The sequence below is a fragment of the Dipodomys merriami genome, unplaced genomic scaffold (genome assembly GCF_024711535.1).
Source record: "Dipodomys merriami isolate MVZ:Mamm:240054 unplaced genomic scaffold, mDipMer1.0.p SCAF_556, whole genome shotgun sequence".
NCBI lineage: Eukaryota > Metazoa > Chordata > Mammalia > Rodentia > Heteromyidae > Dipodomys > Dipodomys merriami.
In genome coordinates, this window is record NW_027206131.1 from 210,321 (window position 1) to 235,263 (window position 24,943).

Below are 24,943 nucleotides of genomic sequence, written 5' to 3' on the forward strand. Positions count from 1 at the left end.
TGGAGGCAGATGATGGGAATGTGTTGGGGATGAATTCAGGATAATGGTGCCACAAAGAGGACCAGGAGTCTAACAAGAATGGTGTCATCCTTTTCATTTCCTGTGCAGGTCGCTGACTTGGGGGCAGATGTAGGTGTAAGTATGTTGGCCCTCAGGCGCCAAGAAAGCAGACCGAGTTCAGTGTTCCTTTGACCAACCCAGAAAGATAAATACTTGCTCATTTGTGCCTCTCCCCAACCCACATGGCTATCTCCTGGACCTCATTTGAATTTCTCTCATTGTCCCAGCCCTTCCTTCAGTTGAGGCAGGACAGCTTTTCATTATTTCCAGCCTCGCTTTACTACAATAACTTTCTGTGAGTTATAGATTTATGTTGGGTAAGCCACCCAGTCTATGGGTTGTTGCTAGGGCAGACCCAGGCTGAAGAAAGCACTGTCCTTCCCACAAGCATTTTTGTCTCTGCCTTAATCCATTCTCTGCCCAATAGTATAGTCAGCCTTAGCAACAAAAGTGACCAGCAGATTCCCTTGCTTAGAACATTTCAGTGGAAGCACAAAAGCAAGCAAAACACTTACAGCACTTTTGAATTTAATAATTTATCCTAAATCCAGTTCCGGGCAGGTGGGGGGACACATGGCTTTCTATGCAAGGTGCAAACTTCAGCAGGTGGCTGCTTGGTGGAGAGACATGCTGGTCGTCTAGTGACTGAGCACACGCAGGACAACCGGCTCTGTGTTGTTTCTGCCCTGCCGAAGGGGAGGAGCTGAGTGAAGCCCCGCAGTCGTCTCCGAGTGCGAGGCTGAATGGAAGCCTGTGCAGAGCTGCAGGCGCTGCCGGCCGCCCCGGCGGCCCCGGGGGCGGAGGTGGCCGGTGGCCGGCCTTCTCCCTGCGCCCTCGGTGCGTGCGCGCAGTCTGGGCGCGGGCTGTGGCCGTTCCCTCTGTGTGAGGTGGGGACGTGGGGAAGTCGGGCCCCGCCCTCGGCGCGGTGGGCGGCGGGCGGGGGCGCGAGCGCCGGGCAGGCGGTTGGGGCCGGCGGTTGGCGGGAGTTCGTCGGGGAGCGCGCGGTGCTCTGCGCAGGTGCAGGCGGACCCTGTGGCGGGCAGGCGGGAGGAAGCGGAGATGAGAGCGGCGCCGCCGCCCGACCCGCAGAGTGAGTGCGAGCGGAGCCGCAGGGCCGGCTGGGCCGGTGGGGGTGGCAGGCAGGAGGCTCCAGGGAGAACAGGCTGGGGACAGAGCCGGGCACGCGCTGCGGAGCCGGCGGGGAGGAGGTCTGGGCCAGAGCGGGCCTGGAACCTCCCGCCCCTCCCCCCATTCCCCTATCCGACGCCCCGCCGCCTCCCTGGACTAGGGGACGACGACCTCCCTGGACTAGGGGACGACGACCGGGACGCGCCCGCCGAGCTCCGGACTGGGGGGAAGTCTGGGCGCCGAGGGCGGGAGTGGGGGTGCGGCGTCCCGGGCCGGGGCGCAGGGCCGGGGACCCAGCGAGACGTGTGCACCGGGACTGGCTCGCGGGACGTCGGGACGGCGGAGTCCGGAGCCCGGGCAGCTGCTCCGGACGCGGCCGGCGGGGACCTGGGCCGGGCTCCGGGTCGTGTGGAGCGGAGCAGCGCCCGGGAGCGCGTTCCGGGCCGGCTCGATGGATGGGGGTGGGGGGGAGGCGCAGGGGGCGCGGTGGACAGCTGCGATCCCCGCAAATTCCCGCCTCCTGGGCACTCGCCCGGACCCAGGTGGCGGGGGCTCGCGGTGACCCGGGAGGGAGGCGTGGCCCCGCCGGCGCGCCCCGCAGGACCAGGCAGCAGCGCTCGGGGTCGTGGAGCTGGAGCTGAGAGCGCCGCCCCTGTGGCCCTGGGTTGGCTTCCAGGGCTGAGGAATTGATGCCTCCTGTCTGGGGCTGGGTTGGAGCCAGGAAAGTCCCTCAGAGCCAAGGGCGGGAGCATGCACAGAGTGCAAGTGTGGCTGACCACATGGGGGGGGGGGCTCTGTCTCCAGGGCCTCCCCTCCCACTGATCCTGTCGCCCATGGAAGTTGGTCAGGAGGGTCAGGGGCCTTTGGTTTCAGGAGCAGCCCTGGCTTATTGCCAAAGGACTTTCCTCCAGCAGGGCAGGTCCCCGCAGGGCCAGCCCAGGGCCCTGGACAGCTCCCCAGGCCTCAGCCTGCACAGGCCTCCCACCCCTGCCTTTGCTGAGACAGTAGGTCCATTCAGCTTTGTTACCAAAGCGCAAGCAACCAGATTTGAGTGCCCCCAGCCATCCAAGCAGATAGCTTGGCTTAGCAGACTTCCTGTTGAATTTGGAAAAGGTTGAGAATTGTTCAGTCTGGCTGCCTTGCAGAGCAGAAGGTGCTTGCAACAGCTGGGCACATTCAGTTTGGCTTCTGTCTACTAGGCTAGGGCTTGCATGCTTAAGGAAGATGTGACATGATGACGCTAATTTTGTAGGTTCAGACTAGTTATTTAAAACATCATTAGGCCTCACGTGGCTGCTCATGCCTATAATTCTAACTGTTCAAGAGGACCAAGGTTTGAGGCCAGCACAAGCAGGAGAGGCCAAGTAACCCTTATCTACAATTAAACATCAGAAACCTAAAGTGGAGGTGTGGCTCTCAAGGGTTAGAGCACCAACCCAAGGCGGCAGGGCCTGGGACCTGATTAAAGCCCCACTACTGGCACAATAAACAAATAAATAAATGGTAAAACCTGCAGTGGAGTGAGCAGAGGAGAAACTTTCACAAACTATACACTGGGTTTTGGTTTTTTTAAATATTGTTATTGTAAAAGTGATGTACAGAGGGGTCAGAGTTATATAAGTCAGGTAATGAGTGCATTCCTTTTTTGACAATGTCATCCCTTCCCTTGCAGATCTTATGCCCAGATAAGGATCCCCAGAGACCACCAAGGAGCCGATATTCCTTGCACACGAGAGTCATTTATTACAAGCTCCAGCCTGGACTCACAACCATCACCAACGCAGCGGGTGAGAGTTGAGAGCTGTGACCCTTCCTTCAGCAGGGTTTTTATAGGGTTTCAGGGACATTCTATACATCATAGCATCACTTAGCAAATTATTTCACACCGCGGGAAAATAATAAAATAATTCTAAAAGATGATTAGTTTAACCAGTGCAGGAATCAACCAGAATTGGGGTTGGCTGGTTCATGGGGCTGATGCTCTTCAAAATGATTGGCTAAAGCAATGATCTGAGCTGCGACCAAGTGGTCTTTATCTTGCAGGAACACTTGGAACTTAGCTGTAGTTAGTGGAATTAACCATAAAGGGGATTGTTCCTGGTATTTGGGCTCAAGGGGAGTTGCTGCTACAGTTCCTGGAGTTTCAGATATCGTGCCTTAACAGGATGGAATCGAAACCTAAAATGGCTATATTATATTTTGTTCAGGCTTCACACATTCTCCCACTTTTCCCTATAGTCCCCACCCACAAGTTGAATAGTCCATTTTCAACATTGTGTAGTGAATACTGCTGCTGCCTTTGTTCATCCTTTGTGAACACCCTCCATTTCTGTGCTCCACCTTACCCTCCCAAAGACAGATAAATGAACAAGACAAGAGGAAGAGAAAACAAAAACCGCAACAAAGGGGAAAAAACCCACTTTTCCTGGAGTTCATTTTGATAAATATTATTTTATATGACCAGATGTACATAGATGTTGCGCCTCTGTGATCCTCTCCTAAAAATATCCTCCTGATCTCACTCTGTGCACACACTTGATCTTAATGACTAATGTATGGCTTGATATGTGGTGTGTGTGTGTGTTTAATACCATGCTGGGATTTAAACTCAGAACCTTGTGATATTGCTTGGGATTTGTCTGCTACTGCTGGCTCCAGACCTCAATTCTCAGCTCTCAGCCTCCTTAGCAGCTAGAATCATAGATGTGAGCAGCAGTGTATCTTTTCTTTCTTTCCTTTTTTTTTTTCTTTTTGCCAGTTCTTAGGCTTGAACTCAGGGCCTGGGCACTGTCCCTGAGTTGTTTTTGCTCAAGGCTAGCACTCTACCACTTAAGCCACAGCACCATTTCTGGCTCTTTTTGTTTATGTGGTACTGAGGAATTGAACCCAGGACTTCATACATGCTAAGCAAGCACTGTACCATAAAGCCACATAGTAGGCCCCTCTTTTTTTTTTTTAACTTTTTAATAATCCAGGAAGTTCTAGGAACCTACACTTTTTTTTACCAACTTTATAGTGACTCTGTGACAATATTGAAATAAGAAAGACATAGCTGTTTCCTGTAGACCACATACTGTTGGTTTAATCTGTAAAAGTCACTATTTCTAAAGGTTGAAGCAGTAGCAGTGTCAGTCATTTGCTTAACTTTAAAAAAATGCCTCTTTTAAGGCAGTATTTTTTTCTTGTATGTTCAAGTTTGAAGTCAGAGCTTTGTGTTGCAAGGCAGACACACTACCATGTGACCCAGGCCCTTAGTTCTCTATATTTTCTGTAGTTATTTTTTTGAGATAGGGTCTCACTTTTCATCCCTGCTGGCGTGAATGGACTGCTGGTCCTGGGCTGGCAAGGTGCACACTGCTGCTCCCTGCTGAATTTTCTGTTGAGGTGGGATCTCAACATCTTTTTGGCCTAGGCTGACCTGAAACCGAGATCCTCCTGATTTTTCTGTCTGCTTATGGAACACAGCAGTGTGCTAGGCCCAAACATCACCCTCCTGGAGGGATCAGAAACCAAGGACATGCTTTTCACTGTGGTGGTGCAGAATTACTTAGTTACTGTACTTTAAATCTGTGTGCTAGTTTAGAACTTTGTAGATCTTCAGAAATTTACTCTGCCATGCCTTCCTTTTCCTATTTTATGCCGAGCAGTTACCATATATGTGATTTTAATTAAGAGATTTGCAGAGACCCTGGAAAATCTCTTTTGCTAGTAGCCACAGTGCTGTGTTATGTGATTCAGTTAGGCATTTCAGCCAGTCAGGACTTGAACCCCTTTATCTAAAGAAGCAAGCCAAGGGTTTCTAACTTCAGCATTGTCCAAAACATAAGGATGTGAAAGCCAGCCCTCCATCCAGAGTTCCAGTGTGACCTTGGACTTTACCCATCCCCAAGCCTTCCAGTATATCAGCGTTGTGTTTGCAGGCGAAGCAAAGCCAGATCATGTGCAGCATGCACACAAATTGCTCTGCTGAGTCAGTTCTGAGCATAATTTAAGCTGTGTGAGTATTAGCTGTCATGACCTACCTATCATAACCACAAATGAAGCCTGCCAGGCTTCAGTTCTCACAATCTATGATTAAATTAATGGCCTGTGTCTCTTCTGATGTTTTGCAAAGTTAGTGCATGGATAATTTGAGCAGAGTTTTGTCACTGTCCTCAAGTCAAGGAGGGCGGAGGGGGTAGGGCAGAGGGGTGATGGGAGAGTAGAGTAGGAGGGGAAGTACGTGTGGGCACAGGAATTCTAACATAGTGGTGAGTGGAGAATTAGTCATATGTATAAATAGGAGATGCTGCTCAAGGTTTCTGAGGCTCCATTTCCTCCCCTACTTCCCCTAACACTGGCTTCCAGAAATGGAGTGAAATTATTATTGGAACCACAACTTTAAGAATTGAGGCTACAGTTTGGGCTATTTTAGTTGTAAAAGTTAATAATGAAGTGTTGTAAGTTAAATCATTCCAGAAGCCACATCTTGGAGTCTTTATTATACAGTTAATAGGCTGCAGGCTGTCAGTTGTTACAAAGGCCTGCAGCATGCAAATACTCCTAACACAGCTAGGAAACATACTAAAGGGGAAAGAGAACAAAAACAATACCAACAAGCCAATTCAGCTCCAGTGGAGAGCTAAATTGGGACTCCATGATAACTGGAGACAAGCCAGGAGACAGGACAGAGGACACAATTACAGAGACACTCGTTGCATGGATCCAGCGGCTAGGCTGGTCAGGGCCTAAATAGGTCAGCACATGAGGCAGATCCTCAGGGAATTCCCAGTCCCAGGCACTAGACTGACAGATTCAGTAGCCTATCAGCCAAGTGCCTGCCCCTGCCTCCAGGGGTCCGGGCATTACCTGGGAGGCAGATGAAGGTGGGGGGGGGTTCCTTCTCCCAGCATGAAGACAAGATGCCAGACTCTACCATCTACCATGTGGCCAATATGGCACCGGCCAGACCTGACCTCCTTATTTCCCTAGGAACAAAAGTTTTCCTCAGTTGAAAATGCTGGAAATGCTGGGTGCTGGTGGCTGGCGACTATAATCCCAGCTACTCAGGAGACTGAGATCTAAGGATCATGGTTCAAAGGCAGCCCAGGCAGGACAGTTCGTGAGACTCTTATCTCCAATAAACCACCGGAAAACTGGAAATGGCACTATGGCTCAAGTGGTAGAGCACTCGCCTTGAGCTGAAGAGCTGAGGGACAGCACCCAGGCCCAGAGTTCAAGCCCCACAACCTACAAAAAAGAAGAAAAAATGAAAATGCTGGAAACTTGGTACTTGATCCACTCCAGGGAGAACTGTATTTCTGCACAAAAGAGCAGTATTTGGAGGGATGGTGGGTGGGTAAGCACTAGCACATGGTTTGGAGAACCAGCATGGGGTTGATTCTTCCCCTGGGCAGGAACCCTTTAACCCTCATTCAATTTGGAAGCCACAGGAGAGTCTGCACATAATCTCCTTTTATCTAGGGTTTGGAGGTTGAACGTCTCAGGGGTATTTGGAGAACAGATCTGAGCCTAAAGCCAATTCTGTTGATTCTTTTTTCTGCTACCGTTTCCCTCCTCTACGTCCTGATGTCTGCATGTACTGGTTGATTGCTTCTCTTGTTGGTTTTCCTGGACTTGCCAGCCTCAGAGACTAAGATGCTTGAGTCAGACTTTTACTGTAGTAGCTTCTGGGGAGGATCTTCATTCCTGCATGCTGATAGAAATGCTCAGTGGGCATTTGTGGTTGTTAGCACCTGTAATCCCAGCTATTCAAGAAGCTGAAGCTGGAGGATCAAGAAGATGCATTTGTGCCCATGTAATTGTAACCCCTCTGTACAGTATGTTCACAAATAAAAAAAAAAAAAGAAGATGCATTTGTCCTAGTTCAGCTGAGGGAGTTGCTCAAGTTGCATGCCACCTTGGCTTCTGTCCCCAGCACCATTAAACACACACATACACACACAGAAGAAATGAATGCTCTTGGTTGTGAGGGCTGTGCCTGTGGTTGCCATGGAAACCAAGGGCTACTTGTTGCCACCAAGGCAGAGCTCTGCAGACCTGACTTGTCTTTGGATGTGCCATTCTGCAGATGGCCTTGGCCTTCCCCTTCCCATGGGGACAGTGTGTCCCTCAGCCTAGCCCAGGATAGATGTACTCTGGCATGTGAGCCAGAGTATAACTTAGTTAATCAAAAGGAGAACTATTGCCATGAAAAATGATTTTTTTTATTTTCTCATTTTTTTCTTATTCTTTTTGTACTGGTACTGGGGCTTGAACTCAGGGCTAAGTTCTCTCTTAGCTTTTTCACTGGTGCTCACCAGTTGAGTCACACTTCCACTTCTGGCTTTTTGGTGGTTAATGGAGATAAAGAGTCTCATGGACTTTCCTGTCCAGGCTGGCTTTGAACAGGGATCCTCAGATCTCAGCCTCCTGAATAGCTAAGATTACAGGCCACTGAGTCCTGGTGAAAGCAACAGCATAGGCCCCATGGTGTTGCTGTTGTTTTAGACTATAGATGAATACAGAGTGTGTTAGGCAGGGTGGCTTACCCCGGGGACAGGGGAGGGGGGTTGTTCAGGTTTCTAGTAATGTTCTTTCTCTACTTACAGAACTGCCCTTGAAATTGGCCCTCTTATTTCACAAAGTCTGGGTCTCAATGCTATTGACATTTCAAGCTTTATAACCAAAAAGTTCCCCTCCCCTCTTCCTGGGGAGGGCTTGCCCATTGTGTTGGGATAACCAAAAATGTGTCTACCCTGTCCAGATTGTCCACTGGGGGAGCTCCCAACCCTCTCCCCCCTCCTGCCTAGATGAGAACCCCTGCTTTGTTCTCCCTAAGAAGTGAGAGCAGTTGTATGATAGCAGAGCATCTAGACTTCTGCAGCAGGTGTAAGCTTTGTTTTTGTTTTCATTCTTCTGAGCCTAGAAGGAGGATTCCCACATGGAAGATTCCCACTAGGAGGCTTTGCTCTTTGTGTTCACTTAATTTTCCTGGGGTTCTTTGCGCTTTGTGTTGATTTATTTTCCTTAGGCTCTCCACATTTCCTCCCCAGTTTCCTTCACTCCTACAAGGCCATTCATTGTCTTCCTAACACTCCCTAAATGCTTTGCAATTTCAGCCTTCCTGTTTCTTTCTCTTATTTACCTACATGATGGTGGCAGGGAGAAGTGGTGACTGGTGAGTTTGAGTCTTATTTTTCTAACAAGGTTTGGATTCTGAGTGCTGGTGACTGAGTTGATAGCCGCCTTTAGAGGATAAGAAGAGTAAGATGGGTGGAGGAGGGTGGGTAACTGGGCCAGCATGGCTTACTTAGTGGCCAGAGTCAGAAAAGAAAGACATGTATAGAATAGAGGCAGTGACTTAAGGGCCACACACCTCTTTTCTCAGTCTCTCAAGTCCTCTTGGCTAGCTGGGTAATAAGGGATAATTGGTACTTGGTTAGTGTCCCCAAAATATTGCAGCAGAAGGCTGGAGATACTTGTGTACTTGATTAAATTAATTAATTATTTTGGGTTGCCACTGGGGCTTGAGCTTTTTCCGTTCAAGGCTGGTACTCTACCATTTGAGGTATACCTTTACTTCCCGCTCGTGGCTTTTTATTTGTTAATTGGAGCTAAGAGTCTCATGGACTTTTCTGTTCTAGGCTGACTTTGAGCTTCCTAGGTAGTTAGGATTACAAGCATAAGCCACCAGCACCTGGGTCCCAAAATCTTTACCCAGTTTGCCTGTGGAGATTTGTGTCCTAACCCAGCCACATTCTTCTCTTATATAATGACATGCCTTTTGTTTACCTTCTCTCTCTGGCTGTTGCATCTGGTGGCTTAAGCTGCATCCCTGGGCTGTTGATAAGCTGAGTCTCCCCAAGCAGCCTTCTCAAAAGTCACAGCCCCATACCAACCGTTCACCCTTCCTTCCTTCCTTCCTTCCTTCCTTCCTTCCTTCCTTCCTTCCTTCCTTCCTTCCTTCCTTCCTTCCTTCTTTCCTTCCTTCCTTCCTTTCTTCCTTCCTTCCTTCCTTTCTCTGAACCTTTTCATTTTCAGTTTGAAATTGCCAGAGTTTAGGGTTCTGGGGTTTGATGGCTATGAAGTCAAGTCCTATGTGAACTATTTTTTTCCAGGCTACTACACACAATTAGCCTTGATTTTGAAATGTAATGCATTTCCAAATAATGTGTGTGTGTGTGTGTGTGTGTGTGTGTGTGTTAGCCTTAATTTTGAAGTGTAATACATTTCCAAATTGTGTGTGTGTGTGTGTGTATGTGTGTGTTTGGGCTCTTTAACTGAAATGTGTACTGACAGGTGGCTTTGCCCTGGGCCCTTCAGGAATCCTATGGCTTGGGAGGTAGAGCCAGTTGAAGGGTTTTGGGCAGATTGCATATATTTTGGCTGAGCAAGAAGTGAATTCCAATAAGACTTGGTAAGGATGGTTTCTCCATGACTCTTGACCACCCTGATCTGTGCTGCCTCACTGTGGCCCAGACTTTTTCAGTAGATTCACGGCCTAGTTCTTTCTATGACCACTTATGGAAGTCACCACTGACTTATTAACCATTTCTGACTAGGGGGAATGAGACTCTTTTTTCCATATGCTAGGTGATAAATTGGTGCTGAGTGTGTCAGATGCACACATCTACACACATTCAAGCAGTTATACTTAGAATGGAAGGTGGTCAGCAGCAGAGAAACAATTCTGTCAGCCACTGAATCCCATTTATTCTGGTGTGTGTCGCTTTTACAGTAAGTTGAATCAAATCTCATCGAAGCAAAGCTTTAGCCAAGGAGTGGGGGTGTTGTTACCACATCTGGCCTTCATTTATGGTCAGTGCTTTCTCAGTTCCATTCCTCACCTGAACCTGTTCTAGAAACCTCCCCTCCGTTCTGAAAATGCTTTATTTCCTCTAGGTGTTGGGGTTGTAGGTGATGATAATGCGCAAACCTAGCATGCATAAGGCCTTACTATTCCAGGCCCTCCGAGATAGGGGTAGGGATGAAGAAAAAAAAAAAAACAAGAAAAAGGAATTGGGAAGCATATCCTGTGTTTTAGCAGTACTTAGGGCTTGGACCTCACTGTAAATACCTTGGTGCTCCACCACTTGAGTCATGCCTTTAGCCAAGCTTTTTGCTGGTTATTTTGGGAGAAGGCATCTCCTACACTTCTCTGCCTATGCTTGCTTTGAACTGGGATTCTCCAGATTTCAGCCTCCTAAGTAGCAAAAATCATAAGTGTGAGCTACCTCTGGGTCTGGCTGAAGGAATTGTATACTTAAAATCCATATAAATATTTCATTTGAGCTATATAACACTCCATCAATCCATCATGCACCATCTATTCATCATCTATCCGTCCATCCATCCATCCATCCATCCATCCATCATGCATCATCTATTCATCATCTCTCCACCCATCCAGTCAGCCATGTGACAGTCACTCTGATTATATTGTATATTCTTTGGTCAGAGGACTCTTCGTGAGGAGCATGGGAGTGAGTGCTGAATTGGAGGAAAACCTGTTAAAAGACAGCAGTAATTAAATATACTAAATGTATGCTTACAGTGTTTGTTTTTAGAGGAAGGAGTTCACTACTGATCTGAGTATTAAGGAAGATAACATGCCCATGGAATTCTGCAGGCAGTGTAAGGAAGTCTGAAAGGTCCTGTGCCACCTCTGCTGGGAGCTGGGCATTTGAATTGAGTGGGAAACAAAGCTAATGGATCTTAGGGGAGAGAAAGAGGCAGTCAGATTTCCCTGAGAATTCTTCACTCCCAGAGTGACCAAGAGGGTGATAGATTAGCTAATATAGCCAGCAGGAAGAGGCCCTGACCAGTGTGAACTGTGAATTTCTGTCTTTGAGGCCTACCCAGGTAAACACCAAACACCATGGTCTCTGCTAGATCAATCAGTCAATGAAGCAGTGTGCTTGCTGTGAAAATGCCATTTGAAAACAGTTCAGCCCTCCCCTACAACACATTTCATGTGTTGATGCTAGGTCGGGAGGGGTGGACATTTGCTCCTGATGTTCACAACCCAGCATCGATAAGAGCGAACCCTAAAGGATTTGCTGATTGATTGGATTTGGGGAAATAGGGAAAGAAGGAGTCTTTGAAGTCAAAGCTTAATAAGGGTTCAAATCTCTTTCTGAGTATACCAGATGGGCGATTGGGGTAATTCAGTGATCTCCCCCCCTCCTCAGCTTTTACTTTTCTCAACCACAGGTGGTCTGAGCTGTACACTTCATGGTGTTGAGGTAGATAAATGTAATCCAATGGAGTGCCCCAAATGCATCAGATTGGCCAGTGCTGTTGATGTTATTGTTAATCATTTTGTAATTTCTACTCAGGTTTTTAATTCAGATACCCTCCTAGAATCACCTAGAGATCCACTTGGTTATTTCATTGCTCCTCCTAAAATCTCATTATTTTTGTTCCATAATTCCTTCAAGAATGCAGAAGTTCCCTGCTGGTATATAGACCAGGATAAAGTACAGTCAGTTCTAAATGAAAAGAACTGGAGTAATGAATCCTGTTACCAGTTGGTTTGTACTTCCCTAAAAGCCTTGGTAAACTGAGGCTTACATCTACTTCCACTTGAACCAACCTGAGATTCTGCTGTTTTATTATATTTTTACTTTGGAGGGAGAGAATGGATGTTGCTGAGATTCTCTCCTTTTTCTCTGTTCCAGTTTTCTGGGATGTTTATGAAGGATTTACTTCATTCAAGCTGGATTTCCTGTGATTGCATGATATGTCAAGCAATCTCAGGTGTTATAATCACCCTGTGTGTGTGTGTGTGTGTGTGTGTGTGTGTGTGTGTGTGTGTGTGTGTGTGTGTGTGTGTGTGTGTGTGTGTGTGTGTGTGTGTAAATGTGCTTGTGCATGTACTTGCCAAAACTGGATCTTGAACTCAAAGCCTCATGTTCTTGCTTACTTTTTTACTAAGGCTGTTGTTCTGCCATTAGAGCCACACCTCCACATTCATCTTTTTGCTAGTAAATTGGAGATAAGAGTCTTGCAGTTTTTTCTGCCTGTCCTGTCTTGAAACTGAGATCTGAGGATCTCAGCCTCCAGCGTAGCTAGGATTACAGCCATAAGCCACCTGCCTGGTGTATCATTGCACTTTGCACCACTTGGAACTTTCCAGTAGGTAGGAGATTATTGAAATTGGCTGTGGGCAGTGACAAGCTGTTAGATCTTTCTTCTTTGAGCTAGTTCATCAGATTATCAGCCAGATTAGAAATCACTCCCAGCATAAAAAATAAAGAACTAAAAAGAGGATGAGTATGGCTCTAAGTGTATAGATCTTGTCTAGCTCAATTGTTCCAGGATAATGAATTATACCAACTTGTACTTTGCAAAGAGCCCTCTGCTAGAGGCTGACCTCATTCCCTTTCTGGTCATTATTTCTGGTTATTGGTATTTGGCTGGGCTACTTTTCCACCTTCCACTCTTCTTTTCTTACAGGCTCGGCAGCTCCTGGTACAGCAGTTCATGTCCCCATGCACTAGTTCCTTAGTAATGGCTTTTATGGTGGAATGGTTGGGGAAAAGAAAAAGCTTCATTGTAGACTCTAAGATGCTATAGAGAGAAAGACATATGGAAATGGGAGGTGTTGTCCTGGTGTATATTTGGAGAGTGGGATAGGTGGATTTCTGTCTCCCTCCCACAGCTGTTGTCCTGAAAAGCCATTTATCTGAGCCCTGTATGCAGATCTCCATTGGAACTAACATTTACACACTGTCTCTAGTATACACTTTCTAATCCCACCTTTCTGCTTGGACTCAGGCCCTGGGTGCTTTTCTTGATTTTTGTTCAAGGCTAGTGCTCTCCTACTTTGAGCCACAGTGCCACTTCTGGCTTTTTCTGTGCTTAATTGGAGACAAGTGTCTCACCGACTTTCCTGCCTGGGCTGGCTTTGAACCACAGTCCTCAACTCTCAGCCTCTTGAGTAACTTGGATTGCAGGCTTAAACCACCAGCACCTGGCCCGCCTTCTGCTTTTTTTTTGTCTTGAAACTTTTGGTTTATTCCTGAATAATGTATTACAAATATGACACGGTCTACTCTCTTTAATATATCCGGGTCTACTCTCTTTAATCCGATTCAGTTGGAAATATATAAATAGGCATAAACACCCATAATCCTTCTCCTTTCTAAGACACTATCCACATATGCTAGGGTATTATACAAGAGTATGTCATCCACAACCCTTCCTTCCAGTGATTTCTTTCCTTCTACTGCTTATCCAATGAAAAGTGAATAGACACTACTAAAACACCCTAGTAATCACTAACATGTACTACCGTCACCAACAACCATTCCTGTATGTGACCAATTCACCACAGCTTTCTCCTCTTGTGTTCTTAAAACTAGCACTTTGTAGGATTCCTGTTTGACATTGACAAGCCAGAGGTGATCATTTACTAAATACCTTCTACATAGGAGGAGACTTAGAGGGCCACAGCTGGCAGTGTGACTATCTCAGAAGAGAAGCTAAAACCAGCAAAGTCATTCTGCATCCTAAATCGGGTTCTGAGATCCTTCTCCCAGGCATTTAGAATATCTCTCAAGGCTTAAGACCCATCCTGCCCCAGGTCATTGTGTCAGGGGAGAGCTTCAGGTTGTAGGCCAGAGTTTGTGTCAGGTCAGAGGTCCTGGTGTCCTGTCACCGTCTTGGTGTCACTCTGCTGTATCCCAGTGTCCTGGACATCAGGAGTCCCCAGAGGAGGAGAGCAGAAGTCTTCATGACAGCCCCGCCTCCTGCTCACAGACAGGCCCTACATATGCACAACATGCCCACCGGAAGACCAGGGCTCCAGAGGACAGAGGCATTTCTGGGTCAAGCCCCACATCTGTGCCCCGTGTCCCCATCCTTGACCATCCTGCTTCTTTCTCCCTCCCCCTGCCCCAGCTTCTGTGGGTGAAGCAGGCATGTCTGACCACACCAAGGGAGGGCCAGGTTGGGGGGGGGGCTCCTACACATGTGGTTATCTCGGCAGAGAGCACCATGGCCTCAGTCATTTATGTCTCTAGGATATAATTGCATATTATTTTCCTAGTAGCTATCAAGGGTTTCAGTGAACTATGGAAACTTGAGCTGTGGAAACTTGATCGTATCTTGGCTCTTTCCAGGCTGCTGTGCTTTATCCTGATGCTTGAGTGGCTGAGCTGCGCCCACCTCTTTGAAGCCAAGCAGCACATACAGCCAACCCCAAAGCTGAGTCTAATGAGTTCACTCTGGAAGCAGAGCAAATCTGGGTCCTTGGGTCTCCTGCCTCTCCCAGGGCCTTTTGCTCTCTCAGGGTTGGGGGTGCTGCTGTGGCTGAGTGTATACATGTGCTATTTATCCATCCTGTACATCAGGGGCAACCTCTGTTCTAATTATGCATCCTGAAGCTGGAGGCAGACCTGAACCCAGATCCCACCAGTTTCTTTATCCCCACACGCCCTTCTTTCTCTGGGGCCAAAGTAATTCTTTGAGTCTTCTGGAACTTTCCAGTGGTCCCTAGGAAGCCTGACTGGATGTCTTTTGATCTCTTCCTCTTATAAAATCACCAATATTCTGCCTTGATAACCTTACCTAATTCAAGCATCCCCTTCTTCCGGCAACCCCACTTCTAAACCCAATAGTCAAGTTAAGCACCTTCCTCTAGGTGCAAAGCTGCTCTGGGGAAAGGTGGTGTGTGTGTGTGTGTGTGTGTGTGTGTGTGTGTGTGTGTGTGTGTGTGTGTGTGTGTGTGTGTGTGTGTGTGTGTGTGTGTGTGTGTGTGTGTGTGTGTGTGTGTGTGTGTGTGTGTGTGTGTGTGTGTGTGTGTGTGTGTGTGTGTGTGTGTGTGTGTCCTTTAGGAAAAGATTGGCAGATTACATTTTTTTTAATTGGGTCTTGGGGCTTGAACTCAGGTACTCTACCACTTTGAGGCACAGCACCACTTCTAGTTTTCTGGTGGTTAATTGGAGATAGAGTCACAAGGACTTCCATGCCTGGGCTTGCTTTGAACCATGATCCTCAGATCTCAGCCTCCTGAGGAGCTAGAATTTAGAAGCATGAAGCAGTAGTCCAGGTTAATCATTCTTCACTTGTTGGAGAAGCAGCCAAATAAGCACATTGCTACTTGTTTATATTAACAGCTTTACAATGAGATTAACATTGAGGGACTCCAGTCTTTGATCCCAGCCAATTGTAAGTTTATTGCTAGTATAAAATTTACTATGTGTTTGTGTATCGGGTTGTTCTATGTGCATGGGACATTCAGGAAATGTTTACTGAATGAAAAGTATCCTAAAGGTTTGTGAGAGAACGGTTGAGCTGTGAGAGATCCTTTGGCTTGAGTGCTCTGTGATGGCTTGTGATCTAGTTCTCAGTCACTGTTGGGTGACAGATGGTCTCAGAAGCTTAGCTTTGCCCTCCCTGGGGTATGCTGTGGGAATGATGGAAGGAAAGAGAGGTTGAGACTTAATATCCATTCACAGGTTTCAAAAGCCTCTAATGTAAGATTCTAGGTGGTTTTCTCTATTTTCCCAATTTGAATGCCATGGTAACTTTATTCTTTATGGTCTCAATGCTGCTTCAAAATTACATGATATTTTCTTCCTGGGTATATTATCTGGTTGAATGCAGAAATCATATAGCAGGGTGAGAATTCAAAGGAATCACTAAATGATACAGGGCAATTTCTGGAGCTTACACTTGAATGTAGGGAAAGGTATATTGGGAGAGGGGGGTTGTTGGCAAGGAGATATCATCGGCATACCAACATCACTTTATTTTTTTAATTCTTTTAAATTTTATTAATTTTTTTTTTTTGGTTGTGGGCCTTGAACTCACAACCTGGGTGTTTTCCCTGAGCTCTTTTGCTCAAGACTAGCACCTACCACTTTGAGCCACAGTACCACTTCTGGTTCTGGTGTTAATTGAAGATAAGAGTCTCATGGGCTTTCTTGCCCTGATTGGCTTTGAACCGCAATCCTCAGATCTCAGCCTCCTGAGGACAAGTTTCACCTTCCTAATGTTTATTTTCGTTAAAGTTCGTTGTACTTGTTCTCAGGAACTTTATTATGGTCCTTCACACATGCACCTATGGTAGTTTAATCAGATCTATCACATATTTAGGTACACGATTTGGTATGTGTTTACTTATATGTTTATCTTCTAGGTCTAGCAACCAAGTATGAGAGTGAATTTGTGTGTACTGGTTATTTCTGAGCTAGGGTCTCACTTCGTGCCCAGTCATGTGCCTGGACTGTCATCTGCCTGTTTTCTTTAAGTTTTCACTTGTTGATAACACATGAGTATCACTTTACCCAACTCTCAGTGGTGAAGGTAACTGGAAAACTTTCCTGCCTAGACTGGTCCTGAATAGTTATCTGCCTAATGTCAGCCTCCAAAGTAGTTAGGATTATGGGCATGAGCCACCTTCCTTGGCCATTCATTTCCTTATTCAGACATTTTTTAAGGGACAGTGAAGTGTTTAGACAGAGAATGTAAGAAGTAAGTGGATCTCTTTGGAGGTGCCATTATATAATACCTTACTACATATCAGGTCTATTCTAAGATGCTTACCTCATTTGTGACCCTCATTTGTTTATGGCATTGTGTTTACTTAGGGACAGAAGAGAAAACAGGAGCATTGAGAAGGGAAATAATAGGTCTAATGTTACAAAGTCAGGGAATGAAAAGCCTGGGGTTCAATCTCAAGAGACTTTTTACAAATTTTTATTTTTGCAATTTGGGGTTTGAGCCTAGGACTTGATGCTTGCTAGTTAGGTGCTTTCCCACTCAAGCTACATCTTGAGCCCTTTTTGGTTTGTCATTATTTATTATTGTTATTATTATAATACTGTTAACACAATATTATATTATTTATAATATATTACATATTTATAAATGTTATAAATTATATAATACAATAATAAAACACTAGGTCTTAAACTCAGAGTCTAGAACTTTTGCTTGACTTTTTACTCAAAGTTGGTGCACTACCATTTGAGCCACAGCTCCACTTCTGGCTTTTTGCCAGTTAATTGGAGCTGCAAGTGTTTTAGATTTGTCTGCTTGGGCCAGCTCTGAGTCATGATCCTTAGATCTCAGCCTCCTGAGTAACTTGGATTATAGGTATGAGCCACCAGTGCCCTTCATGCTTAGGCTAGATGGGACCAGAGGCTATTTTTCTAAAGTCACTCAAAAAAAAAGTAAGTGTCATGTCACCTCAAATGGCTTTGTGGTATCTAGCATCCCTAGAACATTCCACTGGCAAGGCCTAACCCAGGCTTTCTTCCTGGGTCTGGCACACTGGGCAGTGGTGAGATCCATGGGTGGTTGTCACTGCAGAGAATTGAGCCTGCAATGTGCAGTTGCTAACAGGTGTGTGGTCTACCAGCGAGGCACTGCCAGCTTCAGCACACAGGAGTCAAGGTAGAAATGTGGGCAGCAGAAGCCTGGAGAGCCCTGAGGTGCGTCTGGGGGCTAGGTGAAGTCCTGGAGGCGGTATCAAGGCTAACATGCTGGAGCAGGTGGTTCAGCTGCCAAGAGCAGCCAGGCCTGTCATGGTGAGATGAGGTGTGTGAGTGGCAGGGTTGGGTCGGGTGTGTGTGGGGGGAGGTTCTGATGGACAGCAGCTGGGCAAGTCTTCTGACAAGGAGCCTCCTGCCAGGCTGGCCTGGCCACCTCCTCAATAAACAGCCAGGGGATCCCCAGGGGTCTCTATGCCTTAAGTGGGGAGGGGTCATGATGTTTAAGAGATAAGGGAGGCAAAAAGAGAGCAGAGCTTATAGCAAGGAAGAAATACAGAGGTTGGAAGGGGCTTAGCTGGGCTCTGGTGGCTCACACCTGTAATCCTAGCTACTCAGAAGGCTGAGATCTGAGGATCATGATTCAAAACCAGCATGGGCAGGAAAGTCCATGAGACTCTTATCTCTTATTAACCCCCAGAAAACGGGAAGTGGAAGTAGAGCGTTAGCCTTGAGCAAAAAGGAGCTCAAAGACAGCTCTCGGGCCCTGAGTTCAAGCCCCACAACTGACAAAACAAAAAGAAAGCAACTCGATGTGCATAGGATCAGAATGTGTGATGTCAGTTTTAGAATTTATGAAAATTTTTATTAAAAGTGTGAGAGAGAGGCCGCCGCTGTTGGCTCACGGCTGTAATCCTAGCTACTCAGGAGGCTGAGATCTGAGGATCGCAGTTCAAAGCCAGCTTGGGCAGCAAAGTCCATGAGACTCTTATCTCCAATAAACCACAAGAAAACTGGAAGTGGTGCTGTGGCTCAAGTGGTAGAGTGCTAGCCTTGAGCTGAGTTGCTGAGGGACAGTGCCCAGGCCCAGAGTTCAAACCCTAACCAACAAAAAATTAAAAAGAGAGAGAGAGAGAGAGAACCATGGGGAGGAAGAAGAGGAGAAAGAGAAGGAGAAAGTTATGGAGGAGAAGACTAACATTCATTTCTGAGGAAGAGGGAGTCATGCCAGCAAATGGCTTATAAACTAAAGATGTAGTTTAGAAACAAACTGCCAAAAAAAGAAAATCCTAAATGTGGCCATTTTCATAAATCTCTTTATTTTATGAAAAGTAAGCAGAAATATTTTTGCTTAGGAAATGTGGTGTCTGGACTTACTGTCTTCTGTCAGTTATATCAAGAACTCTTGGAAAATAGAGCTAAAAAAGAAAGTTCTTTAAAAGAAAGCTAACTCCTTGAAAATGATGATTCTTACATGGTATACTGCTGATAGATTCATGTTTTTTTTTTTTTTTTTTTTGGTCGGTTGTGGGGCTTGAACTCTGGGCCTGGGCACTGTCCCTCAGCTCTTCAGCTCAAGGTGAGCTCTCTACCACTTGAGCTACAGTGCCACTTCCGGTTTCCTGGTGGTTTATTGGAGATAGGAGTCTCACGGTCTCTCCTGCCCGGGCTGGCTTTGAACCGATCTCAGCCTCCTGAGTAGCTAGGATTACAGGCGTGAGCCACCAGCGCCCGGCAGATTCATGTTTTAAAAATAAAATTTTCCAGCCAGGAACTGATATCTCGGGCCTATCATCTTAGCTGTTGAGGAGGCTGAGATCTGAAGATTGAAGTTTGAAGCCAGCCAGGGCAGGAAAGACCCTGAGACTCTTTATTTCTAGTTAATCAGCAAAAAGCTGGAAGTGGAGGTGTGGTTTAAGTGGGCAGGAAAGACCCTGAGACTCTTTATTTCTAGTTAATCAGCAAAAAGCGGGAAGTGGAGGTGTGGTTCAAGTGGTAGAGTGTCAGGCTTGAGTGAAAAAGCCACGTGAGAACAAGGCCCTGATGTTAAGCCCCAGCACACACACACACACAATTCCCAGAATAATCTAAAGAACAAAGACTTGTCTGCTGTAAGATGATCTTCCTGTGGATAACAGGAAGGACGTGCGACTTGGGAACTACTGCTTAGATAGAAGTCTGGCCACTAATGTGCTAGTCCTGCAAAACCAGCTCTTTTGAAGCTGCAAACACAGCTTTGGAAACAGAAGGTTTAAGGATTAGCTATGGTGTATGTAAGTTATGAAAACTTACTGAAGGAGTTAAGTAATTTTGATCCAATATTCTAAATCCAAATACTTTCCAGTTGATTGTAGGAATTCACTTTTTAGGTTTGTGGAATACAGGGAATAGAACCAGTTTGTTTCTCTTAGACCAAAATTTCTTTGAGGCCTTTTCTTTCCCTCAGGTGAAAGGCAGATTTCTCAGTGAGTCTACAGAAAGCTAGCCACATATTATGCAGGGTGACACAGGCCTTGAAGAGCTGGCAAGGTAGGCAGGAATATTTGTGTGTAAGCAGGCAAATGTTCAAAAATAGGACCCCTGGAAAAGACTTCTGACTGATTTTACTGGTCAGACAAGGAGCGCATGTCATCCTGAGGGTCTTATGCAGGCAGAGACGAAGCAGTGGGACTAGATGAGTGTGGTCTGTGTGGGAGCTTTGCTCAGGGTTGGCTCTTGGACAGAGGCACAATAGCTCACCTATTTGGTACAATAGCCATGAGATGGCTGTGGTACTGGTGTCTGGTTTATCATCTGCAGGCTACACAATGTTCTTCCAAGTTGAGCCTCCTGTGATTCCCAGAAGACTGATTCTGTGCAGAGTGGAGTGGCAGCTTTTGTGTCTGCCAGCTTGTGGTAGGAGCTGCTTAGGTCCACCGAGCCATGGTACATGTGGTAGGAAATAGGGAATATGCTGATGGATTCAAGCTCTCCTTAAAGATATTTTTCTTTATGTCAGGTGCTAGTGGCTCATGCTTGTAATGATAACTACTCAGGACACTGAGATCTGAGGATCATGGTTCAAAGCCAGCCAAGACTACAGAGTTCATGAGACTCTCATCTCAATTAACCACCAGAAAATTAGACATGGAGCTGTGGCTCCAAGTGTGTAGAGCACTAGCCTTGAGTACAAAAGCTCAGGGACAGTGCCTAGGCCCTAAGTTCAAGCCCAGGACAACCTCTTCCCCCCCATATACACACCACACCACACACACACACACACTCACACTCACACACACACACACACACACACACACACACACACACACACGAATAAATCTAGGAATTTTGTTTTGTTTAACAGAGATCTACTGAGTCTCTGGTTAGATTTGATTGGCCCCTACATACTGGGGTAGCGAAGACCAAAGGATGGAAGGTGAGGGAGTCATGGAGATGAATTAAGATGACTTGTTCTCAAGGGACAAGAAGAAAAGGGAGAGATACAAAGTCCTCCAGGGTGAGTCAGTTATTGTACTAAGTACAGTTAGAACAGTTCCATCTCTGTGGGGAGGGCTGGGAGGATTGCTCTGTCATGGCAATATCTCACTGTTACAAGGGGGGCAGAAGAAAGACAGGGACATTTCAGCCGAGCCAGTGGCATAAGTGTGGAGAAGGGACTTTTCCATTTTTTCTTTTTACTATGAGAAGTATATTGAGCTTGTATAAAATAGGATTTCCTGAGCCCAGATGATGGGAGGTCTTGTATGTGAAACTTAGAGATTTCAATGTTCTAATCATCATTCAGAATCCATGATGGATTTTACAACAACAGAGAGGTGTGAGCAAAATTGAGGAGGGGGGTGGGAGCTATTTTGTCCAATCAGTTGGCATGGTAATTGGAGAAAATGAGAGCAGCGAGTTGCAGGGTTGTTTTCAGGGATCTGCTGATGGAATCCTGAGAGCAAAAGTGGTAGGAAGAGTGAGGGAATGAACATGGAAGATGCAGCTGTGGAAGGAGTGACAAGGAGATTTGGTGTCTTGTGTTGATTTAACCACAGAGTATGTCATCAGCAACTTATGGAAGCCATTACTGGAGATGGGCTGGTGCTCAGGAAGGCTCTGAGGTTGGGGAAGCAGAATAAAAGCTCCAGGATGTGTGTGTGTGTATGTGTGTGTGTGTGTGTGTGTGTGTGTGTGGTGTGTGTGTGTGTGTGTGTGTGTGTGTGTGTGTGTGTGTGTACTATAACCATCATCCTACCTTGAGATGAGAGAGGCAGGAGATCAGATGATAAGGAGTGGGGAGATTGAAGATGGAAGTAAAAGTCAATGTTTCTCCTGGGCTGCAGTGCAGCCACAGTGAGAGCCAGCGAAGGTGTTGGGGTGGGGTGGGGAGGTGGGAGAACCCGGTGTACTGCTGGGGCATGTGGAGGCCCAGGGAACTGGGTGTGATGACTTATGCTTGTACATTTCATCAGTTAATGAAGCAGAGTTTAAATGCTCCAACAGTGAGATGTTTAAGACTGTTTGGAAACAAAACCACAGACTTAGAATAATAGTTAAGTCAATAAGATCCACAAACTGATTGATGAAAGAAGACAAGAATGGAAATCTAAGGTCAGATCTGAAAATGTTGCTGGAATTAGGGTGGTTGAGGGGCTCACATTTGATTGGAGCAGATAGAAGTACCAGAAAATGGACCCTAAGGCCAAGCCCTGTCCCTACAGTCATTTTAATTGGCTAGCTTCCATGGTCCTTATGTAACGCTCATTTTAATTGACTAGGCTGCATGGTCCTTACATAACAGTCATTTTAATTGGCTAAGCTACATGGTGGGTAGCTGCCATTCCTTATGGCCTTGACTTTTTTCTTTAATCATTCTGTATTGAGTCTCTAAGCTTTGTACTTCGGTGGTTTTTATTCATTTCATATATCCAAGTTCAGAATATTCTAGATACAATAGAACCCCAGAGACATCTGTCTTTTTAAACTTGATTCTGTATCTATGAATCAGACTTTAATTAAAACTCACAGTATGCTCTGAAAAGCCTCACCTAAAAAGCTGAATTGGGGGAAGAGTTGTGTTCAAAGTCTTGTCCTACCTCAACAACAGTCTCCTTCTCTTCTGATCTGTTGATTCCATGTAATTTAAGATCAAACCTCAGCCTGGTTATTTATACTTTATTTTTTGAGGGTGCAAGAAGTCAGATTTGGCAATGGGAGAGTCCCTGATGAAGCTTACCACATCTGACATTCTGGAGGGGTCTGTGGCAGCTAGAAGCACAAAATTATTGTCTTTACAAAATTGTTGTGTCCTGGGAGATGTTTAGTTCCTAAAGCTCCTCTGACATTTAATTGTGAGAACTCATCTGCCACTTTGCTCACAGTGAGAGCCATAACCAGCTGACCAGTCCTTGCTAAGACCAAGGACTTGTGCATGGAATGTACCACTATAGGCCTCTGTCACCACTTCCATTCTTGTTCTAGAGGAAACCAACTCAGGATGTCAAGAACGCCCCCTCCAACCCTCAGTCCTGAATCTTCCCACTTACAGTGATTAGTTCTGGAGGACATTGCTTCAAATGAAATAAATCATCCCCCTAAAAAAGGGAAATAATACATGTTTTCACTTACCTATAAAAGCTAAAAAGGTTAGTCTTGAAGTACTAGGGAATAGAACCATGATTACCAGAACATGAAAATGAGTGGTTGGGAGTGGCTGGGGGTGGGGTGGGGGAGTGAAGTTGGATAGAAGAGGTAACATGTTTTGGTGCTGGGTTTGAACACAGGACCTCATGCATACAAGTGTATATTGTACCACTGAGCAGTACCCCCAGTTTAGAAGGAATAACTATAAAAGTTAACCCATTATGGGTCAAAGGTGATTGATGTTGGGCAGGGATGTAAATGGGGACTGTGGGGTAATGTATACGGTGAAGAACAGATAGACAGAGAGAAATATAGAGACACAATTTACATATATATGCATTCAGTATATATGTGTGTGTGTATATATATATATATATATATATATATATATATATATATATATATAAACACATATACTATATATGAAGGTAACAATGAAACCCACTCAACACTGCAAACAGGAGGTTCAGGCAATGTGATAATAAAACAAAGGGTGAACTTGTTCAAAGTATATTGTGTCCATCTATGGCATATAATAATGAAATCCCCCTGTATTATATACATGTGTGCTAATAATAAGTAGAAAAAAATTATTAATTATATGCTTCAAAATAGCTAGCAGAAATGTGCCAGTGGATAGGCCAGTGGATAGACACTCATGTGCCTCTGGTCTGTACCATCATGCCTGTATCTCACCCCATGAATAGGAACAAGGCCTAGGCAACAATTAAGATAAACACAAACAAAAATATTTAAATAAATTAAAAATGTGAAAACACAGATATTCTTGTTTTCTCTTCTCTCAGGAACTGTGTTTAGCAGAGTTCTGGGCAGAGGCAGACACTGTCTTGATGATGTTGAGGTAGCGAAGTGTAGGTCACCTGCTGCACAATGAGGTGAGGAATTGCACAGGAGCTACAGGGGTTCTGGGGGAAGACTCTATGGACAGTGCTCAGAATTCCCCAGTAGAGCAGATGGAGTGACATTGTGTCCACACAAGTATATTCTGGGGATAAAAAGCTCTTTGAGTAACAGGAGAGGAAAAAAGAGGCCTCTCCCTTTCTGGGGTGTTTCACTTTTAAAAGTTAATTCCTATTTAACTTACAGCTATTCAAGTTCCTAACAGCCCTAGGGATGTGGAAGTTTAGTCTGCAAGACAGATAGATATACTAGTGGGGCAGACTAAGGAAGTACTGGATGACAATGCAGACAAGTTGACAGAACTAGGAAGTGAACTTACCCTATTGTCAGAGAGGCAGGCATAGACCATGCTTCTACATTGATACATATGTAGAAACACACACACATTCACATATATATGTGTACACATCAAGAAAAGCATATATACATATATATGTATATATATGTGTGTATATACATATACATATATGTATACGTATATATATATATGTATACATATATGTATATATATATATATATATGTATATATGCTTTTCTTGATGGGCACATCTGAAAATCCAGGACCATGCATTGTATTTCTTGGTTTTCTCTTCCTGTCTTCACCATCCGTTTCTCATTTGATTTGTTCTCTTTGTGTACATAGTCATCCCTGACCTTGGAGACAGTGTCTGTTCACGTCCCAAATAGAAAGAGTTTGGACATCTCTGGGCCCGTGCCTGCAATCCTACCCAGGCGGCTGAGAGCACATTCTCCCCACAGAGCAGGGATCAAATGCGCTACTCAACACTACCAAGCTTCTTGATGAAGTCAGTGTCTCACTAAATTTTTTTTCCAGGCTCCTCTGAAAGTGAAAGATCCTTCAGTTTCTCCAACCCCTCAATCACTGGTTTCAAATTGCTGCCTGGGTACATGGGATTACATGAATGTGTTCAATTTCTATTTCATATCCTAATTTGATTAATTTTGAAGAAATAATAAATAAAATAATTTACATATCAGATGGATGG

The 24,943-nt window shown here is 45.4% G+C and overlaps 1 protein-coding gene across 1 annotated transcript; it reads left to right on the plus strand.

The window, feature by feature from the left end:
* The first annotated feature begins 803 nt into the window (after positions 1–803).
* On the plus strand, positions 804–24,936 carry LOC138812006 (uncharacterized). The gene is made up of 4 exons (XM_069999964.1): positions 804–1,150; positions 2,861–2,975; positions 8,289–8,347; positions 24,580–24,936. Exons 1-4 carry the CDS (start codon positions 804–806, stop codon positions 24,587–24,589), a joined length of 531 nt encoding a protein of 176 aa, XP_069856065.1. The 3' UTR covers positions 24,590–24,936.
* The last annotated feature ends 7 nt before the right edge of the window (positions 24,937–24,943 follow it).

Coding starts and splice junctions, on each gene's coding strand:
- LOC138812006 (XM_069999964.1), top strand. CDS start 804: ATGGAAGCCTGTGCAGAGCTGCAGGCGCTGCCGGCCGCCCCGGCGGCC. Junction 1,151..2,860: donor GCCGCCGCCCGACCCGCAGA/GTGAGTGCGAGC, acceptor CTTCCCTTGCAG/ATCTTATGCCCAGATAAGGA. Junction 2,976..8,288: donor AACCATCACCAACGCAGCGG/GTGAGAGTTGAG, acceptor TTGCAATTTCAG/CCTTCCTGTTTCTTTCTCTT.